This window comes from Eucalyptus grandis, chromosome 9, assembly GCF_016545825.1.
Source record: "Eucalyptus grandis isolate ANBG69807.140 chromosome 9, ASM1654582v1, whole genome shotgun sequence".
NCBI lineage: Eukaryota > Viridiplantae > Streptophyta > Magnoliopsida > Myrtales > Myrtaceae > Eucalyptus > Eucalyptus grandis.
Window position 1 is genome coordinate 43,216,347 of NC_052620.1, and position 13,966 is coordinate 43,230,312.

General features: G+C 41.0%; 2 protein-coding genes across 2 annotated transcripts; both read left to right on the forward strand.

The window, feature by feature from the left end:
- Positions 1-481: 481 nt before the first annotated feature.
- Positions 482-6,517, forward strand: LOC104419981 (dehydrogenase/reductase SDR family member FEY). The gene is made up of 8 exons (XM_039302652.1): positions 482-967; positions 1,356-1,476; positions 1,837-1,957; positions 2,536-2,672; positions 3,112-3,213; positions 4,878-4,970; positions 5,638-5,688; positions 5,929-6,517. The coding sequence occupies exons 1-8, from the start codon at positions 690-692 to the stop codon at positions 6,205-6,207; spliced, it is 1,182 nt and encodes a 393-aa protein (XP_039158586.1). The 5' UTR covers positions 482-689; the 3' UTR covers positions 6,208-6,517.
- Positions 6,518-8,276: 1,759 nt separating this feature from the next.
- LOC104419983 (magnesium transporter MRS2-4) lies at positions 8,277-12,777 on the forward strand. The gene is made up of 4 exons (XM_010031830.3): positions 8,277-8,981; positions 9,328-9,770; positions 11,243-11,524; positions 12,234-12,777. The coding sequence occupies exons 1-4, from the start codon at positions 8,594-8,596 to the stop codon at positions 12,456-12,458; spliced, it is 1,338 nt and encodes a 445-aa protein (XP_010030132.2). The 5' UTR covers positions 8,277-8,593; the 3' UTR covers positions 12,459-12,777.
- The last annotated feature ends 1,189 nt before the right edge of the window (positions 12,778-13,966 follow it).

Here is a 13,966-nt window from a genome sequence, read left to right on the forward strand (position 1 = left end):
TAGTTAAGATTATGGGATATGCAATTTCATCTCCCCAAAACTGTTTAAAAGATCTGCCAAATGCTATTTGCCATGGGTCGAAGGGTGGCTAAAAGAAAGTGACATACGCAAATTTGAGTAAGGGATAGACTTGTCATTTAGATAGGTAGATACTAGATAGTAATAAAGTGATGTTGCAAAACTACTTTGGTGTGAAAATAGTGGTTCCCATCACCGCGCAAAAAAGCATCAAGATGGAAGGTCTTGGAAAAGATATTCTTTTGGACTTTTGGAAATTCGTAGAAAATTTAGAAATATCTACGCTCTTCCAAAGATTCGTGTACTATCAGATGAAAAGCAATGGTAATGCTTCAAAACATTTTGAAAATCCGAGCCAAGGCACCAACCACGTAGATTGAAAGCCGGGGAAGCCTAATAAATTAATTGCCAAGAATACAGTATGCGACAGGGATCAACGACGACGTAGCCACTAGCTAGCGAGGAGAGAACGAGACAACTCAAAAAAGAGATTCTCTCGCGCACTCTCTCTCTCTCTCTCTTCCATCGCCATCGCCATCGCCATCGCCATCGCCATCGCCGTGGCCATTTCAATCGACGGATCTTGGCCTCTCCGAGAAAGCAGCGCGGCGGCAGAGGAGAGAGAGAGAGAGAGAGAGAGAGAGAGAGAGAGAGAGAGAGAGAGGACGGCCATGGACGACGGAGGAGGATCGTCCTCGTCGTCGCCGGAGTCGCCGAAGTCGCCGAAGTCGCCGGACTCTGCCCCCTTGACGAAGCCGAGAGAGAGGAAGCAGAAGAGTGGGTTAGGGTGGCTGGAGTGGGCGCGAGGGTGGATGAGCGTGATCGGGGAGATGATGTTCCAGAGGATCACGGCCAGCCACCTCGAGAACCCTCTCCCTCTCCCTCCCGTCAACCACCTCACCTGCATTGTCACCGGCTCCACCAGCGGCATCGGCCTCCAAATCGCCAGGTCTTTTTCCCTTCGAACCGACCCAATCCCTTCCCTCTCTCTCTCTCTCTCTCTCTCTCTCTCTCGTTCTCTGCTCCGACTTTCCAAGTCCGATTCTTTCCCCAGGAGAATCGAGGGCGATTACTTCTGTGCGCCTTCGCTTGTTATGAGTACTCTCTCCAAGTATCTCGTAGATGGTGTTTGATGTTGTTTTCGTTCCTAAGGAGCCATGGATAAGAACCGGAAGTGGAAGCGAGAGAAAAAGGGATTCGACGACGAGAGCGTCTCTTGCCGGGCCTTAGTTGTTTGGTTCTACTTCTTTGAGAGTTTCTTCGTTCGTATGCTGTTAGCTTCTAGGACTCCCTTTGGACGAGGGTAATGGATGTGATGCGTTGGTTTTTACTTCCAGGCAGCTTGCAGAAGCTGGGGCTCACGTTGTGATGGCCGTGAGGAATCCAAAGGCAGCTAATGATTTGATCCAGAAGTGGCAGAATGAGTGGTCTGGAATGGGTCTTCCTCTCAACATCGAGGTATTAATAAAATGAGGAGCACTGTTTTTCAATGACATTGGAGTCGGTGCTTAGGCATCATTTTTGTGTACCTTGCTGGGTCGAATTTTGCTTTGACTCTGGTTCAACTTGCACCTATCATATAATGCAAATTGAAAAGTGTCGAGCTTTGCAATCTGAATTCCCTTTCGTTTCATTTCTTTTTCTCTGTTTGGTCTCTTCTTTTTTGTGATCATGCTGGGTGATGTGATTTCTCTTCTATAGGGCACACGTGAGAGTTTGCCTGCATTCTGGATGTAATTACAGAGCCACACTTTTATGTTCTATGTGTGGATTTATGTATTCATACTGGACAGGGACCTAATGCCGTGTCTTTGTTAGGTGATGGAACTTGATCTTCTTTCATTGGATTCTGTTGTGAGATTCTCTGATGCCTGGAATTCGAGATTAGGGCCTCTGCACGTTCTTATCAATAACGCAGGCATATTTTCCATGGAGGTTGGTCTTTATGAACCAAATAATCATTTCTATGTGCTTTCTCAGTCTTTAAACTGCATTATAAATTTAATGGCTCAGATCACTTCTTGTTTCACTTTATGTGAAGCACTGTCATTTTCCACCAGAAATTTTGTTGTCGTAGCTAGGAACTGATATTGCGAGGGTCAATAGATCTATGAATTTGAAAACATTGTTCTCATTAAGACATTGTCTGATGGATTTTTTAGTATATAATGAATTGATTCCTCCCTTTTATGTAAGCGACGTGGTATATATCAGTGTTCACTTGTATGTGTATGTAACCATAGAAGAAGTCAATTTGCCCACTCGAAGTACTAAAGACTCTTTAGAACACATGGGTTTGTGTTCATCAAATTGTGTATTTTACTTTCGTCGTCGTTATTTGTTTATTTAAGCAATGAAAACCCTTCTCAAATAAGCTGCAAAAGGGAGAAATTCTTACATAGAAAGATAAATTTTTTTGTGAGGTCACATGAGCTGTTACTGCATATTTTTCTTTGGACCTATGCTTCTATAAGAACAATCTTGCCAAGTGATGTACCTTACTTGTGATGATCTCAGAACCACAGAAGTTTTCAAAAGATGGATATGAGCAGCATATGCAAGTTAATCATCTTGCTCCAGCTTTGCTATCAGTATTGCTTTTGCCGTCGCTCCTTCGAGGCTCTCCAAGCAGAATTGTCAATGTAAATTCTGTGGTAAGTTTGTGACCACAATATAGTCCACATTCTTCATCTTACTTTTAAAGTATGGACTGTAGCTTATAGGCAAATTACCATAATCAAGCGGTGAATTAGATATTTGGTCTCAAAGTATCATATTGTGTGGTTGGATTGAGAATCCTGAGATCCTTCATAACAGTAAACATAGAGCTAAAGTCATCTTGAGGAGTCATACTTATCAGATGTTCGATGATGGCTTGAAACTATTCTGCAATAGGGCAGTTAAATAATAGGATTCCTTTGATCCCAAGCAGGCAAACTGGCTTTTGATTTCCTTCAGTTAGTGCTTTCAATAACGCATTAAGTTGGTGCTGCATTATGTTAATCGGGTTGTTCTTGCCTCCATTTGCTAATGGCAGATCGCTGAAAGAATGATATTCTTGTCTTTGGTTCTTGAATGATGGAAATTTTGCAGATGCACTATGTTGGCTTTGTTGATCCCGAAGATATGAATCTCGTTTCTGGGAGGAGGAAATACACAAGTTTATTAGGTTACTGTAGCAGCAAGTTGGCTCAGGTACAGTCAGAATGATCTTATATTATTATGAATGCGATGACATGTTGGTATAGGTTAAATAGGCTATATAATAAAGGCACCAAGGGTGTATAGCTCGTATGTGAAAAATTACAGACAAAGAGTCTTCAAAGTTGCTTTCCTGGACAAAGTCTGTATTTAATAAACTATACATACTGAAAGTGATTTTCACTATCTGGAATATTCGATAATATAAGAAAAAATTGGAGTCTTCACTCTTATAAGCCCTCAATATATCTCCTTCCAAGCAGGTCAACAAAAAATTGTGGAGGAATATTAGGAAGTACCAATCTATCATCTGTGTTATTTACAAAATAAACTCCTTTCCAAGAGCAATTTCTTCCCTAACCATTGAAACTTCAACCAAGTGAATATAGAAGTCGGAATGCCGTTTTTTTCGGGTGTCTTGCTCCAGGGCAATGGATTAAGATTGTGGTTGATTGATTTAGCTGGGCATTTACACGTGGGCATGATTACCTGCTTGTCCCCACTTCCCTTTTTTGGTTCTCTTTTGAGAACTGTTTATATTACAACAGCTGCTGCTGCCATAATAACAAGGAGAACAAGAAAGCTTTTTCCATGGCTACATGGATATTTCTGTGCTATTTTGCCCTGTTTTAGCACTGTTAGGGACAGATGTCTTTTCAGGAGAATCAATTAACTTTCTTTACATCTATCTGAACTGAATGGATATAGCACAATGCCCTGGGGTACATTTGTCTCGGCAATCAACAATGTTTTGATAAGAGAGAGTTTTATATGGTAGTGGCATTACTTGTTTCTTTTGGAGAAAGTGCTCGTATAATCTCCTCCGTTGTTGGACAAATAGAAGTCCTATTTCTTGTGGCTTAGGTAAGTCAGTGACTTGCTAGCTATTTCCAAGGGAAGCTGTTTTCCTCCCTAATGAACTGTAAAAAAGGGTAAAGAGGTAATAGAGATAGCTCTAAATCTCTTATATTCTTGGCATAGATAAATTGCTTTGTTGGTGGTGCCTGGATTTAGGACAGTGGCCTCCTATCTCTTCTGGGTACTTGATATGGACTTCTGTTCCTTTTGGGTCTCTGATGCAGTCATGTTGGCTGATAATCTGCACAGTATTTTCTACTGTCTCTGCAAACCTATTTGACCATGCCTTTTTTTTTTTTTGCTAAAACTTCAATATTCTATTCCATAATAACTTCATGAGTGGGCTTAGTTCTCTCAGAGTGACTGTTTGCCACATGTGCCTGTTCATAGTACAGTTCTCTTTTCTGAAGTTAGCCTTTAGTTATTACCTGGTGCTGAAGACTTGTGATGTTCGATGCTCCATTTAAATATTGTTGGATGGTTGACCTGAATCCATCTGGTTTTAATGTTAGGATGAATGGCCATATGCTAATTGTTTACTCTAGTTAGGCTGCAAACCTATCAATGCAACATTTTTACTGCTGTATTGTCCCCAAACTCTCCCATTCTGGCTTTAAACCATTTGCTCTTATTCCTTTTTATTTTTCCCCTTAATACATTCCTGTTCGATTTTTTGCTTAGCAATTAGTATATTTTCAGTATTTCATACTAATATATTATAGGTTATGAAGTGATACTCATTAGAATGTTGGTTATGTGGCCTGTAATTATTACTAATGAGCCGAGCTGGCCTCATTCAGGTTATGTTCAGCAGTGTCCTCCATAAACGGCTGCCTGCTGAATCTGGAATCAGTGTATTATGTGTATCACCTGGAGTAGTCCAAACCAACGTTGTAAGTATGCTGAAATAGTTTTCATTTTGAATATGTAAAAGTGAGTACGCCAGTGGACTTTGGATACATATATGTGGTGTTGTGTCTGTGTGCAATGAGTCAACGATTGACCCAAAGGGGTGGGTGGCATGGCATTGTTGTCAATTGCTCAATTTCTAATGAAATTTACTTCTGCTAAATTTTTCCATGTAAATTTTCATGACACCACCGCCACCGGGTCATCCAAGCCCTCTACTGCCTTCATCCTGCATCTGCTGTGATTTGTTTATATGGTTGTCGTTGGCTATCTTATGTAGTTTTTCTTTGCTGAAATGATGTCAATCATTTTTTTATAGGTGATCTATCTTCCACTTATAATATAAAATAAAAGGAAACCGATGGTGTAATTTTTTATTTACACCAGCTCTTTTGAGAACAAGACACGAGGAGATATCAAGAATTTGTACAGATTGGTCATTTAACATGGTAATAAACCTGTGTTTGATTGGAAGAGTGCTTGTGTAAAATTATAAAGGCGGTGTTTCTCATATAAATCCTTGTGGGAAGTATTAACATTCTCCTGTCATATGGATGGATATCTTCTTGTTTGTCATAGTCTTATATGTTTTGTCATGACAAGCTACTGATAGGAAATTTCTTTTATATTTTCTCAATGAATTGAATGCAGGCGAGGGATCTTTCTAGAATTGTTCGAGCTGGTTATCATTTCCTCAAGAAGGTTGGTCCTCTCACATGCCAGATTGCTTGCCAAATTGAAAGTTGTAGGGTCATTATGTTGCTGATTCATTTATTTCAGAAGGGGAGTAAATACTTGAATGGAGTTATGTAGGCATTATCCTCTTATCTAGTTTACTATGCTAGCCATTTATCTACCAATTTGTGATTTTATTTTCTTTTGTATAATCATTAATCAATTAAAATCTCTTCTTTCCAATCTAAAATAATATGGGGTTAAATTTCACGTCTCACTACTCATGTAGGTTCTAGGAGTTCACTTTTTGCTGCGACAGATCCTCAGGTTCCAGAGTACTGTGAGTTATTGAAAGCTGATGATTGGCCTGTTTGTGCTTTCCTTTCCCAAGACTGCCGTCCAACAAACCCTTCTGAAGAAGCACACAATGTTGAAACCTCTTACCGGGTATGGGAAAAGACATTAGAGATGATTGGCCTTCCTTCAGATTCTGTGGAGAGGCTTATAGAAGGGGAAGATATTAGATGCCGATACGGTGGTCAATAGAGTGATTATCCTCTCTTTCTCTTTACATAGAAGTGCTGGTTGACATGAAAGCCTATGCACAAAATGCTTGTGAATGGCATCTTCAAATGTATTCTGATAGAATTTCAAGATTTATGAAGGAAGGAAAATGCTGACTAAATAGAGCACACTAGTGAAAAATTCTCTCTGGACAGTAATTGTTAGGACGAACTCTTCCTTTCACATTTTGTAAGATAGTTTAACATCAGTGAGCCTTATTATTGGAAATGCAGGTGCTTGTTATAGGCTGTGAAGCCACAGCTAGTTTGACTACCACTGGTTTCCCACTGTACATTGTTTTGCCGAAGGTTGATAAAAACATCAGGCAATTCTAGTATGCCTTTTGGCCATTTAACTGGATTTGTCATGGGTTGAGTCTGCTGGCAGTAGCTTGTTTTCACTTGGATTACATGACATATATTGTAAACTTGTCATTGAGTCTGCTAGAAGTTATTAATCACATGAAAAATTGTTCCTTTGTTGGAAGCAGGATGGATTTGATCTGAGAGACGTCATTTCGCTCGCTAATTTAACATAGAAATTGGTCTTAGGAGCGGAAACTTCTAGGTGGAAAGGTAGCTATTTTTTCAAAAAAGTTGTCAGAGCTCACCTGTCGTAGACAATGGCCGTGCGATGGCTTGAGCCCTCCTACTGCACTTATTGTCACGCCTGAATCCTAACAGAAACAAAAGTCTCCATTGATGTCAATCTCAGATCTATAGGTCGGTAAATGAGGAATCTAAAAAGATTGAAAAAGAAATGAATGGACAATGACAGCTCAGTAAGTAGCATATATTTTTAAGCCTTCACTTATACATTTAGAATTAAAGGCATGACTCATTTATGCCAGTTCAAAAATATAATGACTTACAAAATAAAATGAGTTACATATTACTTCAATTTGCATAATTTCTGGTTGGTCTATAATATCAAAACTAGTATAAATGGTTTAGTTCAATAATCACACTTGTACCGACCAAAAAAATAAAATAATAATCACACTTGTCATATTTCATATTTATGGCTTGAAATTTGCATCACATCACATCTCAAAACTCTTGACGAAATTCACAACATCACGTATTATTTAGTTCTCGAGTAATAAAAAATCTGAAAGACAGCTTTCACGAGATGCGCATTACCGTATAACATTTAGCTCTTAATCAATACATGTCAATGGCACCTTAGAGGTGGTTTCTATAATTACATTATTGTGTATTACTCAGTTCTAAAAATTTACTATAACTAAATCATTATTTGAAAAAAGACTCGATAAACCCTCCCCTCCACACAATCCATCATTCCAATAAATCCTAAAACTCCATGATTCACAATTTGGAATTTGTGGTTTGATTTTCACAAAATCTCAAATATACAATCTAATTCTGAAAACTATTCTAATTGAACAAAGGAGGGGTACGAGTATTTACTGAGAAGTGCCTTATGAAATCGAATTGACTTGGTGAGACGTTCGCTGCGAATACGCTTCTCTCTTCTTCTGTTTTCTTTCTTTCTTTCTTCCCCTCCTCCCGTGGCGGGGATCTCTGCACGAGCCCTCGGTTTTGAGTCGGTCTTCCATGGATGAAACTGGACGGTGTACCGTAGCCGTCATGCGCAGATAAAGCACGTCGTTGTCCCTTGGGTCACGATGCTAATTAATACTCTTTTTGCTCCAGCAAGCTTTGACTTTTGGCAAATTCGGCACATGCATTCCCGGTTGCATTGGCCAACACGCAGGTTCAAAGCGGAGGGCCTAATCTAATCTAAGGCAGGTCGCAACTCGACCTGTCATGTGTCAAGTCAACCCCTTCTTTTTCGAGCTTCTCTACAACTACAACTGAGGTGGGAACGCCTAGTCATCACTCATTAGCTAGAGCCTAGAAGGGCGTGTCGTGCGGTCGGGTGTGGTCTGGTCTGGTCTGGTCTGGTCGGGTCTGGTCCTGGTGGAGGAACCATGCGAATGTGGGTGGGCCCTACGGTTTTGCAACGTAGGACTCCACCCGTGCCTGTAACCGCAAAACCATCCCCACGTAAGTTAGCAATAACGCGCGAATAACAAACGAAAACAAACAGCGCCGAATCAACGCGTCAGAAAGGAGCGGTCAATTTCGCATTAAAATAAGAGCCCTAAACTCGTCGGCAGCAGGAGAGTCAAGCCACGAGAAATCGCCACTCCGGCCTCCTCCGTTTATGGAAGAACCGACGACTGACGAAGAAGGCGTCGTCGACGACGACGGAGCATCCCCTTCCCATGGAACCCTAGATCCGCAGCGGTAGGCGGCCGTCTCCCTCCCACGGCGTACTCGCGTCCTTCGTGTTTCTACGTTCGGCTCGTTTTTCATCCGTCCGTCGCGGTGGGAGTCCCCTCATGGGCAAGGGCGGTCCCGGCTGCTTCCGCCGGACGTCCGGCCGTCGCCGCGTCAAGAAGGCTGCGGAATCGCCGTCGCATCCGGCCGTTTCCTCTCCACCTCGGAATGAGGTCGATCGGAGTCGGGGCGACAATATCTCGGCGGTCGCGAGCTCCGGCGGCGGCGGCGGCGGCGGCGGTGGAGGCGCAGCCGTGGCGGCTTCGGGCGGAGGCAAGGGGAAGAAGAAGGCGGGAGGAGGTAGGATGTGGCTCTGGATGAGGTTTGACCGCGCTGGGCAGTCGGAGATGTTGGAGTGCGAGAAGAGCGCGATCGTGCGGAGAGTTTCGATTCCCGCGAGGGATTTGAGGATTCTCGGTCCTGTCTTCTCTCAATCTTCCAACATTCTTGGTACGTCGTATGGCTTGTTCAGTTCAGGTCCATTATTCTTTTCCTTTTCTGGGTCGCAAGATGTATCTCCATTACATGATCTTCTTCTTTTTGGAGCTGAAACATGATGTCTCCTGAATTCTCTCTTGTTTTTCGAATATCTCTGTTTGGCTTCCCCATCTAATGTTTTATCCTGTGTCATTCAAAGTCAACGTTCCAACGATGCCGCTGTTTCTCTTTTGTTTCCAGGGTTTCCCCCCTGCTTATATTAATGCTGCTAGTTCCTTCTTGAATTGTTATGCGTTCAGTGCAGTTCGGGTAAAATGAATGATCGTTTTGACAAAGAAGCTTTGCTTTTCCTTTTCAGCTAGAGAGAAAGCCATGGTTATCAACTTGGAATTTATTAAGGCTATAGTTACAGCCGAAGAGGTGCTGATACTTGATCCAGTCCGGCCGGAGGTACTTTCGTTCGTGGAACAGCTTAGGCAGCAACTCCCGCATAAAAGTGCATTTAGGACCCAAGAAGGTGGTCCTGTGGGAGATTCTGAGATGAATGTTTCTGCAGGCAGACATTGGTTACCTGTTCCTGAGGCCGTTGAGGGGTTGCAATGTGAGCTCCCCTTCGAGTTTCAGGTTCTCGAGATAGCACTAGAGGTTGTTTGTACTTATCTAGATTCCAGTGTGGCAGAACTTGAGAGAGATGCCTACCCCATGATAGATGAGTTGGCCAGGAATGTTAGCACCAAAAATCTCGAGCACGTGCGAAATTTGAAAAGCAATCTTACTCGCCTTCTTGCACGAGTTCAAAAGGTACCTTGATTGTCACATGCCCTTCTTCTGTCTGTTACGATTTCTTTTTTCTTCCCATGAAAGTTTGGCAACAGATGCAAGTGACTGAAATACATCTCTCATGAGCTAAAACAATGTTTCATCAGACTACATTTTGAAAATAGATTTATTAGGGCAAATGATTAGTAAGAACTGGTTTTGTTTGTGCACCACAGATGGTCATTTCCAAAGTTTGAGGGCAGTCAAATTGTTTGGCTCTTTATTTATTTCCAAAAATGTATTATCAGCTGTCTTTGATCAGTTAGCCCAATTAAGAAGAAAAATCTCAGTTGATGCTGCAATAGCTATTGGAAGGTGTTTTTCTAGTTTCGAGCACGGAGGTTATGGATTGGTATGGATGCACCATGTTAATTGTCTCTTATGACGCATCTTCAAGGGTATGGTGCTGATAATCAATTGGATGGGTGCTTTTGACTTTGAGATCCCCTTGATACTTGGTCCTTATTTCTTTCTTGCTCTCTCAGATGTGGATGACCACATCAATGAATTTGAGATTGGTGGCTTTGGGGATTGTCCTACTTGTATGCGGAATAATTGTAGTGGAGTATAAAGGATAACATCTTGATTGAAAATGATTTTTTTTTTCTCCTGACAATTGAGATATAGTTTTATGCTTTTCCTTTCAGTCAGCTTAAGTTGATACGGCTTTATTCAGTCCCCGTGGTAGTCTATTTAAATTTATCCTTGATCAAATATCCACTTAATATGAATCAACTCTTGCGGAGTTTTGCTTAGAAAAAAAGTGTGCCTGGTGGCTGCATTTAGCAGTGGCATATTGCCTGGTAATTGGTTTGAGAATTTATATGTCGGTTGGAGCTGCGGTTGCAAGTGTCCTTCTGAAGCATTTTATCTTGACTTGCTCTGAGAAAGAAGGCTTTTTCCTTGAGCATGAGAAAGAAGCCTTTCACAATCTCTTTTTACCTGGAAAATGAATTCTCAAGTGGCTGCAGCTGAAGCCTCTGGTTTCGAAGTGACAGAAAGCAAAGATTGAGAGAGTCAGAGTCAACAAGTTTTGTAGTTAATCATTCGATCAGCAGAAACCATGTTATTTGAACATCCATTAAGATGAAAACCTTGATGCTCTGTATTCCTCGAAATTACTATAAAAGATTTTTTGAATCCCTCTTTTCTCTGGCATGAACTGGCATCATGGACCACTTAAAACATATTATATAAGGCACCAAGTGGTGCATTTTACTTGATGCATGTTGAGAAGGCAGTTTAGTGAAATTAGTAGCATAGTCTCAGTAATTCCTCTTGTTCTTTTTGTTTCCCCTATTTTTGGTTTTTCCGTTTCATTTGTTGAGATATTGTCCTTTGTCGCTATGCATGATGATTGATAACTACTATGCAATTTGGTTGAATAACAAGCTTTTTAAGTTTATGCTATTCTTCCACTTTGAATTAAATGTTGATCACCTTTCCAATCTTAGGTGAGGGATGAAATTGAACATCTATTGGATGACAATGAAGACATGGCACAGTTGTATCTAACAAGGAAGTGGATGCAAAATCAGCAGCCTGAATCTCTGTTGGGAATTGGGGGTTCAAACATTGTCACCTCTACTGGGCCCCCTCTTCGTCGAATGAGCTCTAACAGGAGTGGAAGTCTGGTGACTAGCAATTACTTGGATGATAATGATGTGGAGGATTTAGAGATGCTACTTGAAGCTTATTTTATGCAGCTGGATGGAACTCGTAACAAGATTCTGTCTGTGAGTATTGGCCCTTTTGAATTATTTAGATCTTTAGCCTGTGAGTTCTATTTTCCTTCAATGTCTGTGTGGCATCTGGTTCAACCATGTTCCTTCTGTCCTCAACATGCTTGTCATGTCTCTTTTCTTGGTGTCGAGCTCCTAGTGGACCTGATTGGCAAGCTTGCCGCTATGTCCTATTAGTTCCTTTTGCTGGAATTTAAATATGTAGATTTGATGGGAGGTGATTAATCTGGACACTGTTTGGACGTAGTAGTTGCAGATGAATCAGTGCGAGCTACTCAAATGTCTATTGCTCTCCCTTATATGCGGAGAAATCTACTAGGAGATAATGTTTCCACATATTTCTCAGTTCATTTCCATTTATCGTGTTATCGCTGAGTGATTCCCGCCTTCGTGAGACCTTTTTGATCTGCTCTAGGTCTCAACCTGGTTAACTTGGGGAAATCTATGGCGGGCTTTCTTACCTAAATTTCTTACCTAAACTATTAAGTAGCTGTGAGAAATAAAGCTACTTCATGCCTTCTCTATTTTTAGATTTTTTTAGATTTTTTTTAATTTTTAATTTTTTATTATCATTACCATCATTTTAATTTTGCATCTTCCTTTTACATTGGTGGGGGGAATGGCAGTGGGGATTAGTGGGATGCGTTGCATTTATTATGTGCAATCTCTGAGAATGTGCATAATTAGTTGGTTGTGTTTGCAGGTTAGGGAGTATATTGATGACACAGAGGACTATGTTAATATTCAACTGGACAACCAGAGAAACGAGTTAATTCAGCTGCAGTTGACATTGACGATTGCATCTTTTGCTATTGCCGTTGAAACCTTGATTGCTGGGATTTTTGGCATGAACATCCCTTGTCCATTGTATGATCTGCATGGGATATTTGACTACTTTGTGGAGTTATCTCGGCTGCCTGTATTATGATCTTCTTTCTCATTTTTGGTTATGCAAGATGGAAGAAGCTACTTGGCTCTTAAGACTTCTGCACTGATAGCGGTTTCCTGTTTCATTAAGTGAAAAGGAGGATCGAAATGTGTGAGCTTGTTCACTGATCCAAATGATCATGTAACAGCCACAATGTTATTGGCCTCGATACCGGATATGTGAATAAATTTTATGGTACATTGAGGTTTGGAATGAACCTGGCTTTTAGTATAACTTTTTAATATAATTTGTAGTTGTGTTTCAGAAAGTCACTTATCATTTTGAACGCTTGAGGAAAAAAATCTATTCATTAATGCTATCTTATGCTGAGTCAGGGAGCTGTTCTAGTTGTTCGGCATCAAATTAACTTTACCTTATACTGATAGTTTAGCGTGGTATTGTGAAGCGCTGTATGTTTGTATGCAGGCTGAGTACCATTGGTTTTTTCATGCTGTGGTCATATGAACTTTCTGATGTGTTCTAGGCGATCATTGAAAATGGTTCTTTCCAACATGGTGATCAAGTAGTTGGTTTATTAATCGAACTTAACGGCTGTTAGGGGCATAAATGTCCTGCCCTGGTCCACACGAACCAGGAAATTCTCACAAAGATGCAATGGATGAGGCATATCTTTCCTAATTCCTTTCACTCTTCTGCTGGTTTGTTTTTGGGGTGATTCAGACAGTTTCTCTTCTTCAGATATCCTTCTACACTATGATCCAAGTGTCATGCTTCAGCTGCGGTGTTGCTTTCTAATGCAAGACCAAACCCATTTTCAGTGGCTTCCCATGAAACTGTCTTGTGCATGATGAACTGGAATGCTTTGACTCCATTCAAGGTCGAAGGAGAGAGAGAGAGAGAGAGAGAGAGAGAGAGAGAGTATGAGGGACCCGGTGGTAGGCTGGTGGGGGTTGGTTTTCGCGACATGTTGGAGAGTCATAATGTACTGGAGCTGCTTGTCTGTTGTCTCCACTTGTATTTTGTGCTAACTACTTAATATGTGAAGCAGGTTGTCTCCTATTGCACTCTTAACTGCCCTGTGTGTGTGTGTGTGTGTGTGTGTGTGTGTCTCTGTAGACACAGCTCATGAGCAACCAAACTTGGTTGCAATGACCTGTATTTTATGTATTATTCTGGTGTTCAGTGGGATGCAAGTTTTCCAACTGATCCTCGGGGGGTAAACGTAAGTATCGCCGTGATTTTTCCTTTACTGATCTTTGGAACAGTAAAAGAATATGAAGATGCAAACAAAACATAAAACGACTTACATCTTTTTCCATCTCTAGACGTGAAGATCGGACAATCAATGTAAACTAATAGGTCTTTCTTTAAGCTGTTTGACTTCACCGTGCATTAAAATTTGTGCATCCATGGCGAGCTGTCATAACTGTATTCATTATGTTTTCACTTTACTTGGCGTCTTACCAATACAGAAAAAAATCAAAAGGGTACTTACTTTTCCTTTTTCTTAAAAAAAGTTATTTTGTTTTAACAATTGAAGAATGACC